General features: G+C 49.8%; 1 protein-coding gene across 1 annotated transcript in view; it reads right to left on the reverse strand.

The window, feature by feature from the left end:
* LOC146865704 (uncharacterized) overlaps window positions 1–18,849 on the reverse strand; it is a 632,622-nt gene that overhangs the window by 416,147 nt on the left and 197,626 nt on the right. The window contains exon 4 of the mRNA XM_085640187.1: window positions 2,100–2,267. Within this exon, the coding sequence (XP_085496313.1) occupies window positions 2,100–2,267 (168 nt within the window). The remainder of the gene's footprint in view (window positions 1–2,099; window positions 2,268–18,849) is intronic.

The following is an 18,849-nucleotide window of genomic DNA, read 5'->3' on the forward strand; positions in this document are numbered from 1 at the left end:
TGTAAACTCCCCCCTTCCTTTTCCTGTGCTTTTGTTTTTTACACATAGGTTTCATGCGCTTTATTGTGCATGCTTTATTATGGGCAGCAGCCATGCTTTAGCACACAGAATGGCGGCCGCTTGGGGAGGACGCACACATTTATTTTTTCTGCACTATACACCTCGGAGCTGAAGGGAACCAGTCTGCCCCTGTCGCCACTGCGAAACCCACTGGACGTATCTGCTGCATGGCTAAACTTATAAGGTCCCAAAGGGGAGACCTATTGGCTATGTCAATGCTTGTTATGAATTGCCACAGTAAAGGATTAACTTATTTACTTATTGGTATCAATTCATATCACATGCACGTTTTCACAGACCAATGTGCCAGAATGTGCACTTAATTTCACTCTTTATGGGGAACCTACAAATAACACAACAAAAGCCCAGCTCCGCTCCGCTCCTCTCCGCTCCACTCATCAAACATGGCATCGAAACACTGACCACAAGGGCCATGTTACATACATAGTGGCATGCTACCCACACGCCAAGCACTTCGGCATCTGATCAGGTGTTTTAAAGTGCTATAAAAGTAGCATAATGCAGAATGTGAAAATGGGCCCCCGAGTCCCCCATATCTCACAGATAATCTATGACCTTAGGCTGAATATGGCCCCCTTGAAGGGTTGGGGGGCATCTGTAGGGGTGGGGCCCCCTGCGTCCTCGGGACTGCAGGGTCTTGTTTGAACGCCCCTGCATTGCATAGAGTTGTGCAAATACAGTACAATGCAAGCAATATAGGAAGGGCTGAGAAGGCCTCCTTTTGACAAAGAAGAATTAAATAGACTTCATCCCCTTTACGAATACAATCAGGTTCCAAAGAAGGGAGACTAAAGTATACACAATATAATCTATGTGGGCATTTTACTTTGTGTTGTTGCAATTTTCATATTCTATTTAAAAATGACCAATAAGTGCCTTGTTAAAGTAGCGATGCCAGAGATAGGGGCATATCAGCAACAACCGGCGATAATTATCGCTAAGCGCACTTAGCGCTAGGATAATTATCGCCGGCTAGCGTGGATTTTTATTGCTGAGATAGCGTGCTATTAGCAACGCTTATCTCAAAAGCGATAAAAATCCTAGCACTAACTGCCTAACGTGAGATTATTGCTGGAAACCCAGCGATAATCTCACGAAATGTGGCGTTAGCTTGTTGATAGGACCCCACAAACTTTGCCATGATATCCACCTTACATAGGATATCATGGCTAAGTCAGTCCTGAAGCAGGCGTAATAGCGATAACAGGGGTTATCGCCACTTTTCCTGCCGCTATGCTTCATAGCGTGGGGTTTGATGATAGGAGAAATGTCGCTTAGCGACATTTCTCCTGTCATGTTAGGTCAGGAACGCCCACTTTGCATCTCATTAGAGATGCAAAGCTGGGCGTTAAGATTTTGAGCGCTAATGCAAGGTTTCACACGTTAGCGTGACCTTGCTAATTAGGCAATAACATTATCACCGCTTTTCGACCGAAAACGGCCAAAGCAGCGATAATTTTCTATCGCCTCCTTGTAAATATGCCCCATAGTCCTTTGGGCATCCGCGTGTGAATACATTTTTTTGAAATGGTAACTCATTTAAGCCTCTACATGGTGACGCAATTAGTTATTATTTGCACTGTTTGTTTGTAACTTTACTAATCAATGAAGAAATGACCGAGTTGCATTTGAACCTGTAACCTGCATGTTCTTCACAGTTTTTTTCTGCTGCAAGTATATTAATTCAGTAGAAAGGTTGTCAGTGGAACTTTAAGCTTTTTTAAATCTGTGTACCAAACACAACCAGAATTGTACTCCTCCCTTCTTAAAGGGTCCAGGCTATTTTGGGATGTCAATATCACGCTGAGGTGATTAGAAACATCACTTGTCAATCAGGAAATGTGCTTTTCAATGTTTCCACTTGAGTAACAGATCTGTAATTGCAATATTTATATTCAGTGCGTACAGTTGGTGTTACAAGTTTGAGAATGTGCTCGCGCCCGCCTGCCATTATATCCTGATACTGAGGCCTTTATAAGAACATGTCTTTACATATCCTGTATTAGGTATCCACTTACTTGCCACCGGCCTGGGCCTTTTGCTTAAGCACCGAGGACTGTTGTCTGGGATCCCATCATCCCCTCTGAAGATCCAAGAGGCGGAATGAAAATTCTCTGAGTAGAACCCCTTCTCTTCATGATCAGGCCGGACCCCCAGGTCCACGGAGCGCGTATCCTCGGAGTTCACTGGAAAACACACAAATACACACCATCAGCTTGTTTGCTCCACTAGCAAACTGAGTATAGAGTCCTTATTGAGTGGATCGTACAGCAATATAAACAGTTTATGATGATGATAATACATGTTTATTGTTTAGTTAGTTAAAGCCTTAACAATTTATTGCATAAGTAAAAGTAACCAATAAAATGTGTTTATTTTTAAAAACTTTAAAGCTTACATGCTCAAGTGTTATAATAAACAGTGGTCATATGTTCCTAATGGGATTCGTAGCATGCAGTAAGCACTTACTAAATCATAAAGTTTCAGCATTCTACCACTCAGTTACAAGCTACATTTCAGGCCTGATTGTAAAGTTACAAGCATTCTCCACTTACGTATCATGGCCAATAAAGTTTCTTAGCGTATCATAGATTTCTCTATCTGCTTTGTAGCTAGAGTTTCTGTTTTCAGTGCCAGATCATAGTGGTTGAGAAATGTTATCAGTTGACAGTTCGTTTGCAGATCTGACGGATTCAGCCCTGCTTTTATGGCCGCTCTGCATGTCCTTATTCTTCTGGTGTTTAGAGCTTTTCTTGATAAAGTGGCTTGTGCTGTGCAAAGTTTGGGACGTGCAAATTAGATGAATAAAGTCCTCTTTGTTACTGCTGCAGAGTCGGCATAGTGTCGGCCCTTTGTGGACCCAGGTTGGCTGGTCTTATAATTTTTTATCACCATCCAGGCGTGCCTTCTCTCACTGAAGATGTTTTTATTGACTAGCAAGGAGTGAAGTTATGCAGTTTTATTTATTACTTGCTTGAAAGTTGAATAAGTGGCCTTATTGTTCCAAAGCTCACCCGTACAAGTTTTTGTTAGAGCTTTTTGGAGGTATTGATTGTATGGTGATTTTTTGTCGTTGTCTAGTTCCGCCCGGGGAGCATTGTTCATTTCGGAGTTAGCTATATTCTGTTTCAGTCGATACCAACGCATTATTGTTGCCTACATCCTCCCTATTGTTTCGTTCATTAGACCAAATTCAAGTCTCAACTGTGCTGGTGAAGCAGACTGATGCATCTGAAAAACCTTTTTGTATGTAGAGACTAGTAGTTTGTTCAGAAGTTCAGAGTCTTTGCCGTGTACAGCAATACTGGCATATGTTATTGTTGGATGCATTTTGGTCGATATCACTGCAAGCAAACAGTTTATGTATTTTGTAAAAGCCTGACTTTTATTATTGCTTGTGGGTAGTGTGTGCTATTGTACTACAACTGTTCTGTGGTCACGCCTTACATTCCAATAGATGGCATGAAAAAGAGTATTAATTCTACATTTAGTATTATTTTTTTTGCTGCTATTTGATGATAATTTCTCAGGCAGGCAATCCTGCAGTGGAAACTACATTTGTAGTGGAAATGACCTTGCTGCTTCATGTCCGAGTATTATGTGTTCTCATTCTTCTGATCTAGGAACAGCAATGAAAAACAAACCCAGTAGTACCATACCTGCAACTCACACTGTGCCACCGTGTGACACATAATATCGTCTCCCATCACACGCTGTCCCGGTGAGAAGCCAATATCACAAGGTGGCAGGGAAAATGAGCTGAGGGGTGGGTGGGAGGCGGAGGGGTCTTGACGGGGGTGTCGACAGGTACTTCTCGGTAGGAGGCCCGCCGCCTTCAAGGCCCCACACCTCCTCACCCTGTGAGATTGTTCTTTAAGTTGGCAGGTATGCAGTACATTTACAGATATGGTCTGTGTGAGAAGTTGGCCTGGTATATGATGTTCACTAGTTAAAGTGACCACCTTGTACCATGCCAAGCAACCCTTATGGTGTGGTTGTAAGTCAACCTTTTCGGACTAGCTGCCCTAGTGGTAGCGTAGGCTAAGCAGTCTTTGAGGCTAAACTCGTTAAAGCGTGTTAAGCAAGCTGTTTTACCATATGTAACCCCCCTTTATACCAATGAAAGGACACCACACAGATATATATTCAAAATATATATGTATTTATTACTCAAAGTATCCCCTAGACTCTTTATGAACACAGGAGCACAAATCGTTAAACAAGAAAGTATTACAATATACAGAAGTTGCACTTCATATGGATGGGCCCTGGTGGCCACTCAAACCATATACTAAAATAGTGGTATAAGTACCACGAACAGGAAAGGGAAAAGGCCTAGGGCCTCTAGAATCGCTGGGCCTACAAGGAGCTAATGTTAGTTAGTGACCAGGAGGTCCACGGGTCGCGTGTGCAGTGAGGAAAGTTACACGCGGGCTCCCATAGGTTTTCAATGGGTGCGTAAAAGTTCAAAAGTTACTGCTAGAAGAGTCTTCTGGATGGACTACGAACTTAAGACTTTAAACACAGACACTAGAGATGTTTCTCTACACTTGGGCACCGGAGTGCCAGCTTTACCTCACCCACAGGAAGCGGGTGCATAGGTCTCGAAGTGCGTCGGGTTTCGTCTATCGATTCAATGGAGCCTGATGACAAAGATGCTGCAGGCGGTCGGTCCAGAAGAGCTGCGGTGGATCCAAGGGTGGATCGGAGTTGTAGAAGGCCTGAAAGCAGAGGGGACAGTGTTCACAGTCACTAGCCAGTGACCGGCGTGGCACCAGGTAGGTACCAGGCGATTTCGGGTGCAAACAGGTGATGAGGGGTAGCTTGTCTCCGCAGCCACGTAGTTCCTGAAGGTCAACGACGTCCAAGAGTCGGGTCACGAGCTGTCCCACGCAGGCTCTCGCTGTCGGCGGTGTCAGCAACGCGAAGAAAGCAAACAAGCCTTGGCAAAAGCAGAAGTCATGAAGAATGAAGAAAGCTGATTACTCTAACCAGCAAGGTCAGAGGGGCTGCTCCTTTGGAGGAAAGCAGGGGCCAGTCTGGAGCAACCAGACCAGCATCGTAGTTTTCAAGGTTCGTCACCAAAATGGCCACTAGCCAACGGGCCAGGGACCGGGCAGGCGTGTCAAGATGCAAAGTGCAGAGGGGCCCCACGCAGATCGTGGAGATGCTGGCGGGCTCACCTTTGGTGCAGATGCTGCTCAGGTGTTGGGCATCTCAGGACCCAAAGCACAATTTGGAGGGAGCCTCTGTTGTCGCGCTTGCAGCTTGTCGTGGGTCTTTCAAGATAGCTGGCTCCACGTGTCTCGGTGCCTCCACGGGTTCCTTCTTTTCAGGGACTGTGGATCGGGCGGTGGGAGGTCTGGAGGTCCAGGTCTTGTTGGGCTCTGGGCTCGGGCTCCGGCAGGAGGCGGCGGCAAAGCAGACGTCGAGTAGCTGGTTGGTGCTTGCGTTAGCAAGGTGGTCCCTCCCTGACCATAGGGGAGATTTCCTTCTGTCCTCTGTGCAGCAGAGCGTCGAAGTTCTCGTCTTCTTCTTTGTAGTAAGTTGATTCCAGGATGTCTGAAGTCTTAGGACACAGCTCCTACCTTTAAGCGGATTCTAGGGGCCGGACTACCTGCTAGGTCCCTCCCTATGGGTGGGACCAGGAAGGGGGGTGGTTACACCCCCAATCCTTTGTCCAGCTCGCCCCAGGTCCGGGGCTGGTGTGCCCCAGGACCGGTTTGAACTGGCATATGCACTGAGGCTCCTTGTGAGCCTCAGGCATGTCTGATTCCATTCAAGCCCTACCTGACCAATACACAAAATCCTGTCTGGGGTGGTGCATGCACCTCCCCTGGCAGGAAACCCTTTGTCCACGTCTCCCAAGCAGGAAGGACTCCCAGCAGCAGGAGGGCAGACTTGTGTCTGTGGTGGCAGCATCCATTTTGTGGAGCTGAGGCTATGTCTGATTTTACCCGGGTTTCAGGTACTGTACATGTCGTGTCCCTCTAGAAGGGTGGAATGCTAACCCCGTCGCCAGAATTGGCGAGGGTTTAGTATTCCAATTCGTATGACACCTTACTCGACATGTTTTGATAAAGCCAAACCAAAGATAGCATTTAACCGCGAGGTTCATAATGCACTTAAGAGTATATGGTATGACGATATCTGGAAACGGTAGAAGGAAGTTGTTCCGACCACTGCAGACAGGCTCAGCTCATGCCAGAGCACCATCGCACATGGAACCAAGCACTCTGTCTTCAGGATTGTTAAGGCCTGCCATAGGAGTGACTTATAGGTTACCAGGTGTCCCATTTAAGGTTAGGTATAGGTATACTACACCTAAGTAAGAGGTGGTTACACCAACTTACCCCAGCTGAGTGATCAGCCAGTTGTGTCAAATTGCTAGGCCAGGCCAGGGGTGGCATAATACATGCTCCAGCCCCTGGTAGGCCTTAGATACACCAATGCTCTGGGTACCTAGTGTACAATGGTACAGGGGCTCACAGGGTGATCCAATTCCAATTGGTTATGCACCTATAGTGCATAGTGTCAATTTAGTAGAGAGAACAGCAGGCTGGGGGTCTGATTAGCAGGCCCACAGCCTCAATATGTCAAAAACCAGTGAAGCAAAAAGCAAAAATTTGGGGTGACCATAGGATAGCAGACCCTACTCTCCTACAGTCTGCTATTAATTACATGCTTCTAAACCTCCAATGAGAAATACTATTGCCCACTGCCAAAAGGTGCAATCTGGATTGAAATCATTTACCAATAAAAACATATTCAAGTCTTATACTAAAATATAAAATGTGTGCAGCAATGTGCTTCAAACGTACAAGTTTTGCTTGAGACCCCCCACAAAACTCAAAAAGATGCCCCCACTGTCCAACTTAAAAACAACAGAATCTATGCATCAAAGCCACCAACAACTGTTTACTTATAGGATGGCATGTTAATAATGCCATCCGTGACATTTGCAAGTCAAGAATGACAGTTTGTCTGACTCCAGAACACATTTCTCTCACATCTATTTGCATAAGTATTTGCATACAGTTATTTTGTTTGTGTTACACTGACATAAAACTAAGGCTTTCTTGAGCCACACCTTTAAATAGTCCTTGAAGAGGATCCATAGTTTGACAACACTAGGGACTGCCAATGCATGACCTGGTCAAATTAAACCACAGAGAATATCATCATGTTATGAAGAGGCAAACTACTTCACACAAATAAATTCTTTGATTTGATTCATCTTGAGATCCAAAAAGCTTCTCTTGTACTACAATATAACACTACAAGAACATATTACTCCTTAGAATTGATGGTTCCAAACAATCGAAGTTCAATAGCGAACAAGTGCAAACCACTGCTCTCTCTTTCTCTATCCTGCTATCCCCTCTACAGACCATTCTATCCATCATCAATCCGTGCGGGTGAACAATGTGACTGTGCTGCAGAAAAGAACACCGTAACAAGTCCTTGCTTCCGAAGGTCACAAGGTCGACTGCTAGGTAGCACAAGTCTAGATTCATCCAAGAGATTAGTACAGTAGGGATCACCAAAGAGTGGGTGTATGTCACACTATCTATTGTCTGACATAAAAGCAGCATTAACAAAAACATCCTCTGACTGAATGTATATATGGGATAAAGTTCCCCCTGCCATATATTAAAAACATATTGCAAGTCACCAAGGAGTTCCATAACCATACAGAGAAATGAGGCTGAAGGCACAGTTTCTTTATAAGGTTATGGAACTCCGAGATGACTTGGAATATCCTTAGCATGTATGGTTTGGATTACTTTTGTCCTTATAATACATGGACACACCATCATCGTTCCCACCCACCACTTAAATCCATGGTGTGCAACTCTTTCATATAAAAAAAGAGACATGTTTGCAACTATGGAAAAAATAGATTCTTCTGTACAAAACTGAACACATCAAAACAATGTTAGATATTTGTTGCAAAAAGATATTAGAATCAGTTTAATACTAGTCAGTTTTTAAATGTGGCACAGCAGTAGGGAATGCGTAGAAACAAGCAGGAGCCAAAAAATAAATGTTACCATAAATATCTCCTTTCTGCTTGTCACAGTACAGATAGAAAAACAGAGCAGAAGAAAGAAAATACATGTTTCGTTTTCACTCATTTGGCTGCTTCTTTAATTATGCTCTCTGACCTGACCAACCTTCCCCTTCAGCTGCTGGCTCTGGCTACAAGGAACTGTGATGTCAGAACTCAACTGTAATAACTTATTACAGTTGGGTGGCAACGGAATTTCTTTATAATTGGCGACTGGGTGCGTCTCAAGTTGCCCATTATACGAAATTGGAGATGGATTTTAATATAGGAATCGCAGGATCCCATGTGTTAAATTTTCCATTTTTAACTCCAGTGTGGCCAACTTTTTTGATAAACAAATTTTTATTTTCAGATAGGCATCAAGATCAAAAAGGACCTACAGCTATTTGAGCAACTTGGCATCAACCAGACCTGTCACATACTCAGTAAAAAACAGCCGCATGAGTATTCTCTGCCACCCCCCCTCCCGTTCCCGCCCTACGCATACCCTCCCTTAAACAAAGTCCCCAAGCCATTTCCCCCATATTTTACAAAATTTTCTGGGACAACCCCGTGCAGCGTACAGTGTCCGTTCCTGTGCAGCGCACCAGTCCACCCCTCTCCTCCATTTGTCTCCTCTGGGTGGGTCTATCTGCTTCCAGGTGGCCGCAATATCTCTCTTGGCCACCACCAGGGCCGTGGTTAGAAAATACTGCTCATTACGGGAGCCATCCAGCCCATTCGTTATTCCCAACAGCGCTAACCGGGGGTCATGGGAGACCTCCCACCCCAGAACTTCAGTCAATTCAGTTTCAATCTCCCCCAGAAGCTCTCCAGGCGAGAGCAAGACCAGACCATATGGAAGAAATCTGCCGGTTCCACCCCGCACCGAGCGCAGGAGGCCCCGGCACAGGCCCGCTCGAAACAGACGTTCCGGGGTCAGGTAGGCAGTGTGAAGGTAATAAAGCTGGATAAGCCGCAATCAAGCCGATGCGGTGATCGTCCTGGGCGCCATAAGGGCGTCCCTCCAATCATTGTCGTCCAGAGGACCCACCCAGGCCTCCCACCGCTGCTTCAGCCCACTCCAATCCATCGGGGTATTATTGACTAGGGAGCGGTAAATACGGGAAATGCCCCCCCTCCCAAGACATGCCAGCATCACCTGAGCTTCAGGCGGGCTATGGTCGGGGAGTTTGGAGTTCAGGGGGACATGAGATTGAAGCGCATGGTGCAGCTGGAGATACCTATAGAATTGCGAGGGATGTAAAGAAAACCGACTCCGGAGCTCTTGAAAGGAACACATGTGGCTTCCCCGCCAGACGTCACCCAGGCAGGAGATCCCCAAGAGGTCCCAGTTGCGAAAGCCGCCGAGTCCCGATACTTCCCGCATCCAAGTGCCATGCCAGAGCGGTGTAACCCGGGTTAGTACCTTCGACCAGTGGGTGTGCCGTAGGGCCGCTCGCCACGCCAGAAAGGGGGCCCGTACGACCTCCGGAAGCGATCGAGGGACCGTCGCTCCATAGAGCATATTCTGAATAGAAGAGAATCCGGTGATCTGCACCTCCAGTCTATAAACCGGATCATCCCACCCACCCGAAAACCAGTCATGGACCACCAGCAGCCGCGTAGCGAGATAGTACAGGTAAAGATTAGTCATGCTCAGGCCGCCGTCGTAAGTAGGAACTCGACAGCGGTCTAAAGCCAGCCAGGGCCTACCTCCACCCCAAAGTCTTGTCCAGGTCCCGAAACCAAGAGCGGGGGAAGGAGCATGGCGTGTTTTGAAGCATGTATAGAAACCGAGGGAGGATCATCCTCTTATAAAGAGCAATCCTTCCCAATGGGTTCAGCGGGAGTGACTGCCATTTTACCATGTCTGATCTGGCCTTATTAACCACGGGGGCCACGTTGAGAGCCCAGCATAGTTCCGGGAGAAGGGTAACCCAGATCCCCAGGTATTTAAAGGACAGCCGTCAGAAGGGAATGTCAGACTGCCAATCAAAACACTCCCGAGACGGGTGTAACGGAACCAAAACAGACTTCCCGGAGTTCAGACGGAGACCAGATGCCAGTCCGAACCGATGAAGAGTCCGGCGTACCCGAGGACCCGAGACAGCCGGATCCGAAAGATAAAGAAGAACCTCGTCCGCATATAACTCAATTTTATCAGGGACCATACCCGGCCAGTCCCAGCCACGGAGAGCAGGGTCTGCCCGGATGAGCACAGCCAGGGGCTCCATCGCCAGGGCGAAGAGGAGGGGCGAGAGCGGGCAGCCCTGCCGTGTCCCTCATCCTATGGAAAACGCGTGGGACAACGTCCCATTAACCAGCACTCGAGCCCGGGGGTCCGCGTACAAAACCCGAACCATGGCGCGAAACTGGGGGCCGAACCCCATTCTCTCCAAGGTGTCTCCAAGGTACTCCCACCCCACCGAATCAAAGGCCTTCTCGAAATCAACCAGCAGAAGGGCCAGATAAGGAGAAAGGCGCTCTCTGTGGGCCAGAGCAAGATGTAAGCGCCGCAGGCAGTGCCTGGTTCCTCGGTTCGGCATAAACCCGCATTGGTCCGGGTGGACCAGCGAGACAAGAAGCGGGCGCAACCGGTGCGCAAGGATGGTAGCGTATATTTTAAGCTCGGTGTTGATGAGGGATATCGGCCGGTAGTCGGAGCAGGCCTGTGATGGGGGCTGAGTCTTCGGAAGGACGACTATAGTGGCGGTATCTGATTCTCGCGGGAATTAACCCTTTTCCACCACCTCTGCAAAGAGATCCAGAAGCCGCGGGGCCAGGGTGTCACGGAAATGGGCGTAGTACTCCTGCGGAAAACCGTCCGGTCCCGGGGTCTTCCCAGGCGCTAGATGGGTGATTGCGTTCTCGACCTCCTGCAGGGTAATATGCAGGTCCAAGGTCTCGCTAGCCTCCTGTCCCAACCGCCCAAGATCCGCCACACTCCCCCTCATCAATTCCGCAAGGGAGATCCCCTGCACCCGCGCCCGGTATAGTTGGGAGTAGTAGTCCGCAAAGGTTTGAGCTATTGCCACCGATACCGTGTGGGTCCCACCCGCGGCGTCTGCGATGGCCGGAATCACCCGGCCTGCACGAGGGTATGTGGCCAGTCGGTGAAGAAGCGTTCCGTTCTTATACCCCCACCCGTAAACCCGAGCCACCGAGGAACGCCAAAGAGTCTTTGCCACCTCCAGAGAGTGCATGCGTATTTCCTCTCGGAGAAAGGCCAGCCATCGCGCCCGTGTGTTGTCACCCAACGCGTCCTGGTCGCGCTCGAGCTCTAGGGCCTGCGCTTCACAAGCTGTAAGTTGCTGGAGTTGGCGGAGCCGCCGCTGCTGCAGATGCCCCTTCGCAACCCCTCTAATAGTCGCCTTGCCGGCCTCCCATAGGACGGCCGAGGAGGAGACGGAGCCCACATTGTGAAGGTAGTACTCCGTAATCCCAGTCTCCACCACCCTCCGAAAGGCTTTATCCTGAAGGAACCAGGCATTCAAACGCCACGTCGGACGGGCAGAAAAGGGAGGTGGACCAAGAGCAAGAAGCACCGGCGAGTGATCAGAGAGGCCTCTCGGAAGGATGCGGACATCACAAACCCCGACACAGTCGGTAGAGGGGACAAAAATGAGGTCAATCCGGGCGTGGGAATAGTGAGCCGCCGAAGTGTGGGTATATTGGTGATTGCGTGGGTGCCAAACCCTCCAAACGTCACACAAGCCCTGGGCTTCAGCCCAACACGATAACTGTTTCGCGCGAGCAGTTCTGGTAAAGGAGACCGGGCCCGTCGAGTCCAGATGGGGTGTATAGACCACGTTGAAGTCTCCGCCGAGGACAAGAGATCCCGTCGGGAGTTTGTGGAGGAGATCCGCGGTGTAAGAGAGAGCGGTCTGCAACAGGAACGGCACTGCGTAGAGGGACAGAAGTGTAAGCGGCCGCCCCTCCAGGGTGCCACACACCGTAACAGCCATTCCCTGGGGGTCTAGATGCACCTGAGTCAGTACAAAGGGAAAGAAGCGTTTAAGCAGGATAGCCACCCCCTGGGAGCCCCTAGCGAAGCCCAAGTGCCAGACCCTATCGTATCCGTAGCGGGCGAGGAAGGGACATTTGTTACCCATAAGGTGGGTCTCTTGAAGAAGGAGCACGTCAATCTACGCACGCTGCGCATATTTGAGGACCGCCATACACTTAAAACGATCCAGCAGGCCATTAACATTCCAGGACAAGATGCGCACGGCAGCCTTAGGCATGGGTGTGTCCGCCATGGGAGCAAGCAGGGGCATGCATGACAGAAGATAGACAAGGTAGCCGTGAAGGGGAGCAGTGGGGGAGCCGGGAAGCGCGCATGCAACCGTCACCCAGCGGACACCGCGCCCACACAGGGGCCAATGAGCGCGTGGGCAGGAGAGCTTCCCGGAGGGAGGGACATGAAGAGATCGGACGGGAGATCAGGTCAAACATTACATGATGCCATAGAACCACAACAGCGAGGATTGCACCCTCTAACAACAAAAACCTCCCTGGGAGGAAGAAACAGCCCCAAACCAGCCCCAACCCCACACCCCCCACCCTATACTTCGAGAAAAGAAGCATCTGTCGCCCTAACAGTGTGTAACCAAAACCAAGCTAAAACGCTCGGGCCTGAGTGCCAGTGGACCCCTTAAGAAATCAGAGCAAACCCAATTCACCCGCCCTGGCCGAGAGCAACAAGTGTGTAGGGGCACCGAGGCCCGACTGCTAAGTCCAATAACCAGGAAACACATCCCAGTTTCCCCTCCCCGACAAAGTTTACAAGTAGTAGATGGAAGTCAAATGGTAGGGCTGCGGGAAAGGTCCGAAGTGTCTACTTGAGGAGCAGGCTGGGTCGCAGAGTCCGCTCGCTGGGGGGACACGGCCCGCCGCCCGGCGGCAGCAGGACTGGCGAGCGCCACCGAAGAGGCTGACGAGGCCCTGGATGCTCGGCGCGGCCGCCCCCCAGAGCGCGTGACAATCACCTCTTACTCCGCGCGCGCGCGGGGCAGTGTGCGCCGTCGTCGTCGGGACCTGGAAGAGCGGGGCGCCTATTGCCTCTCTCGCCCCTCCACCGGTAATCCCCGACCAGCGCGCTGCAGGGGACATTCCTCAGCGAGCCAAGTCCAGGCTGCCCGTGGCGTGTCGAAGAAGAAGGTCTTTTGCTGAAAAATGACTGGGAGGCGGGCTGGGAACTGCAGCTGATATTGGAGGCCCATGGATCGCATCTTCTGCTTTACCTCCATGTAGGAGCGCCGGAGCTCCTGGACCTCTCGGGTGTAGTCCGGGAATACCATTATAGTGTGATGTTGGTAATGGAGAGTCATAGAGCGCCTGGCCTCCCGTAGGATCGCATCTCTGTCTCTGAAATTCAGGATCTTCAGGATAAAGGGACGGGGGGGTGCTCCCGGGGTCTAGGAGCCAGGGAGCGATGGGCCCTCTCCACCACGAAACAGTCCGAGAGGCTGTCTGCCGGCATCCAGGATTTAAACCAACGCTCCAAGAAATCATCTGCACGGCCCGCCTCTGCTCCCTCCGGGAAACCTACCAGGCGGAGGTTACAGCGACGAGCCCGATTTTCCGCGTCTTCAACCCGGCGGTGCAGCTCTTTAGAGTGGGTGGTCAGTTCACGCACCTGGTCCTGCAGCTGGCGGATGTCGTCTTCAGCTGTCGAAATTCTAGATTCAGCTTCAGAGATGCGGGCGGTGGCGTTACGCAGGTCTTGTCGAAGAAGGGCAATGTCCACCTTCACCTCTCCCACCATACCCTCCAGGGAGGAGCGGGACGCCGTGATGGCCTGCAAGATAGCAGGCCAAACCCCAAGGTCCGTGCTAGGGGTTTGGGCCACCTCCCCGGCGGGGCTCAGCCCTTTCTCGGAGGTCGTGAATTTGTCCATCTTAGTCTGGGTGGCCGCGGGCGTCGGCCTGGAAGCCCTGTCTTTACCCATGGCAGCGGCACCGCAGGCACCGGGGCACTTCGCCCAGTCAACGGGCAACGGAACCAGCCTCGGCGATTCCGCAAGGACTCGGGATGCGAACGGCAGAAGGACACCTCACCAGATCAGAAGGCCACTCGCCACAAGCACCACGTTGTAGCCCCTCGCCAACTGCCCGATCCGGCAACCGATGTGCCCGTAAGAGCTGTTGCTCGTCCGCAGTCCCGGATCCCGCCTGGGGGGGCACCACTCTTCACTCCGCGCGGCAGCCGGGGTCAGGCCACCGCACACCAGCCAAGGTCACAGGGCGCCCGTCCGCGCCACAACCTCCTCCCGGAGAGTCCAGCGCCCGTGCACAGCGTAAGATTATAGGCTCCAGGGGCCTCCGTGGACAGGGCCACCCCCAACACACAGGACTCCAGAGGTGGATACGGAGGGGGGGGTGGGGGGGCCAAGGGAAGAAGACGAGGGGTGGCCAATCACTCCCCCCGACTGCCGGCCTGCGGCCCGAACCCCCGACGCGGCGTCACAGCCACCATCCCACCGCTGCAGTTGGTGGGGGGGAAAGGAGGGGGAGCCGGTCCCCGGCCACCGGCTGCCGACACCCGTCTCGATGGGGAGGGCCCCTCGCCACCTCCAACCTCCACAGTCACTCAAGTCGCCCCGCCGGGGAGGTCACTCAGCGACGCACTCACCGCCTGAACTCCAGCGCAGCTCCGCGTCCCAGAATGAGCCCCACAGCTCCTTGCCTCCAGCTGAAGGACATCCCGGGGGGGGGGTGGCCCCCCGCAGCAGCAGCGACGGCTTCTCCCGGCCGCCAGGCTCGGGCTCGAGTAGCCGTGCGCCCGCACCCAGCAACCAGGATCACAGCCGCCTGCCGCCACGCACTGACGAGAGACGGCGGGCACAGCTCCGGGGGGGCAATGACACCCTAAACTCGTACCAATGATAGCCAGGCGGTTCAGGGCTCCAGGACAGCCAAAAGCGGCCGGCCAGGGCAGGATCCAGCGGAGTAGGGAGGATCGGCGGGGTCCGGCGCCCGGAGCTTCACCGCGAAGCGGCCATGCCGGTCAGACGCCACCTAGCGCTCCGGGGCCAACTTTTTATAATGGATATTTAGGACAAAATATTTATGACAGACGACATTTTGACATTATACTCTGGCACTTGTTACATTTTTTTAAAACTCTTTCTTTATTGATTTTCTGATAGAACAATCATTCTTGGCATACGATCTGATAGCAATGTTCTTAAAGCATTTGGACAGTACATATGTCTCTTATCCCACTGCACAGACAGTCTAAAAAAAGTTAAGTCTCGTGATATACTGAGGTTTGGTATGAAAAGGAAAAGCGAAGAGGATCATCATTTTTCGTGGCACATTCCTAACTGATATCTCATCTTAATAACGATCACCAAAGGGGTAAGTACATACTGCCAACTGGAAGCAACCAACAATATAAATTAGCACAAAGTTGGATTCGTCAAGGTTCAGCTGTACAGTTTCACGTTAACTTACGTTAGTCAATTATATATTTTCTGTCTTAGTTCAGTTCCTACCATGTACAGGGTAGGGCACAATCACACACCTTCTCACTGTTCCTTCTACTGGGTCTAAGATCTGACTTGGCCATAAACAGCAATAGCACAAAGTTCCACTGAGAGATTTCATGTATCCACCCTTTTCAAGTTTTATATTTTTATATGGCCCAACTGGTTTATTCCCATCTTCCTGTTTTGACATTAGGTGCCACTTCAAGACTTCTGCCCCTTGGCTGTCTGCCTTTTGGTGAGCAGGAGTGCCTAATGTATACATTTATAAGTCAATCTCTTTTTAGGTCCAGATAATAAACCCCATATGCAAGCCTTTGGACTTCTGAGGATGTTTCTACCAGGCAGAACGTTTACCTCTTGTATCACACCTTCCCAGCATTTCCTTAGCATCGGGCAGTGCCCTATCATATCATGTCCAGTAATCGAGCTGGAGCCAAGATACACCTGTCACAGCAGTCCGGCATGGAATGGTACGTCCTATGCAAATACAGGATTTTGAAGTAGACACAATTTAAAGATTTGTATTGCATTACTTTAATTCAGCATTCCTCATCACTTTTGCCAGGTATCTGAGAGACACCGTCCATTCCTTGTCAGTCAGGTCATAGCCAAAATACTCCTCCCACTTGGTCCTCTTCTAAGATAGGTCAGCCCCCACCACGGCACATAAGGTTTTATATAGCAGTGTGAAATGTTTCTTTGTGACTCCCAAGCTCATCAACAGATCAAATACTAAGGCTTGGGTGGTTTATCTAGGCCAGCATCCCATGTCCGCCTAGCTGCCCTGTTGAGTGACAATATGTAAAAAACTGGGAAGCGGTCTTAACTATGCAGCCTAAACTATGCATGGCTAAACAACACAAGCAGAAACACGCACGTCTAAACCACGCATATGCCTTTACCACTCATATACATGGTTTGGACATTAGTGGTAGTTAGGACTCTAGACTCGGAGCGAATGGACGGGGGGTGGGAGGTGTTGCAGACTTGGAGGGACTTACTGCCTGGACGAGGACCAGCTTGGTGAGTACAATTTCCGGGAGTTTTGGGGTCAGGAACGTTTTTTAGGGTTTTAAGGCTCGGGGGGGTGGTCAGGGTACTTTATAGGGCAGAGAGTTCAGTGTTAGGGCTCAGGGTGGGGGGCTGGGTAGTTTGCAGGGCTGTATTTTAGGGTTTCAGGACGGGGTCAGGGTACTTTTTACAACTGGGGGATGGTTTTAGGGCTCAGGCCGGGGGCTGGGGTATTTTTTAGGGCTGGGTCCACGGAGTTAGGGCTAAAGTCAGGGGGGGTTTGGGGTCGTTTACAAGACTGAGGTGGGTTTTAGGGCTCAGGGCGGGGTTTTGGGGTATTTTTAGGGCTGAGGTGGGGCTAGTTTTTAGGACTGGGGTCCGCTTTTAGTACTCAGGGAGGGGAGCTGGGGTATTTTCACGGCTGAGGTCAGGGGCATACTCAGAGCAGGTAACCTTAACCATGCATATGCCTTTACCAATTATGCTATTACAACTAAATTCATCGTACTGCATGCGTGGTAAAGGCATTCGTGGTTAAGACGCAGTCATTGTTAAGACCTCGTTGTTTAGGCTGGTAGGGGATTGTGTGGTTCCAACATACTACCATAAAAAATTGCACTAAAGGTATGTCATGAGAAAAGATCTTCATGTTCTTGCAATTTACTTCTGGACCCCTACACACTGCAAGCCTGCCCTCATCCATGCCGAAACAGTAACTGACTCGTTGATCACTATGAACTTGAGTAGCCACAATAATGGCAATGATGGTGCATATACTTCATCAATTTCTGTTTTCTTTAGGCAACTTTCCCAGCAGTATTTAGCAGTGTTGTGTGGGGATCTTTTGTCTTTAGTTCCTTGAATAACAGATCTGAAAGCATTGAGCACATCCCTATTTTCACAAGCTGTGGTAGAATTCTACAGATGTGGCCTGGTTCAGCCCATGTGCCACCCACTACACCTCTGCAGTCAGAATGTATGGTTCAGAGTTTGGTAGGTTCCAACAAACTTCAGCTATTGGCAACTGTAACTTTATTTTCAGGAGCAACCCTTGGCCTGTTGGTGCCCAATATAAGGTGAACTAATAAAGAGTTGAAATCTTTAAAAACCCTCCATGATATCTCTAGTGGCATTGTCATGAATAGTTGCAACAGCCGTAATAGTGTCATCTTGGATAGGGCCATTCTGACCCTCACCGAAAGGAGTCACCTAGAATGAAACAGAGCCTCGTGCTGCGGCAACTGCTTTAGTCACATTGCTCTCTCTCGGATTGGTCACCTGATGATACCTTTGTACAAGGTTACTGTTTCACACTTCACAGAAGTTGTTGGTGTACCAGTGCAGTCCCCCATCATTCCATCCTTTAGTGTTGTTTCTAAAGCCTGTCTGCATCAGGACTAAGAAACAACCTTTGGAGGAGAAGAAGTTAATGAGAGAGAGACATGCAGCTGGTACCTTCAGGAATGACAATAGGAGGTAATCAGTCAGGATGTGCTGGAGTTGATCCACAATGGATGGTCTTAAGAAAGATGAAGGACAGTTACTTATGAGAGTAACAAATAATGTCAGATAATGTATGCATGATGTAGAAATGGAGTTCCCACTCAATATAGTAGTGGAAGTTGCTGTAACAAGGCCTCTGGCAAACTGTAGACTGCCAGAGAACTGGTTGTAGATTACAAATGCTAATAAAGAACTGGGGTGAAGCAAGAGCAGCATGACTTGATGCCACTGAAGGATATGTTTGGAAAAGTAGACATATCTACAGAAACATTGGCAGAGGAAATAGGATGTGTAGCAAGAGAGAATTGAAGAACAAAGCCCTAACTGAGTAGCAAAAAAGGTGTAAGCATGTAAGGGGATGTAAACTGAGCATAGTGAGAGTAACCCACTAACTAATGTTGCTAGGCATGGATCTTCTGGAGGCATTGTTTCTTATCCTTACTATTCTCCTTTCGCCACAGAAGTCTTCCTGTGCCTATACTGTCTTCCTAAACTTCAGAAGTGCTTTAGTCTGTATCCCTGTGGTCTCACTCAATACCATTGACTGGTCTGCAACCTCCTTTCGGCCAAAGGCTTCATTGTGTCCTGATTGGCCCAAACCTCTTTGACTGTTGTATAGGTCGTTAGCCTAATTTTACCTATGAATTTTGATAGAGGCAAGACTGGATGTTCTAATGAATCCTGAGTTGTTGGGTCCAAGGCTGTCTGA

This window comes from Triturus cristatus, chromosome 2_1 (assembly GCF_964204655.1).
Source record: "Triturus cristatus chromosome 2_1, aTriCri1.1, whole genome shotgun sequence".
Classification (NCBI taxonomy): Eukaryota; Metazoa; Chordata; class Amphibia; order Caudata; family Salamandridae; genus Triturus; species Triturus cristatus.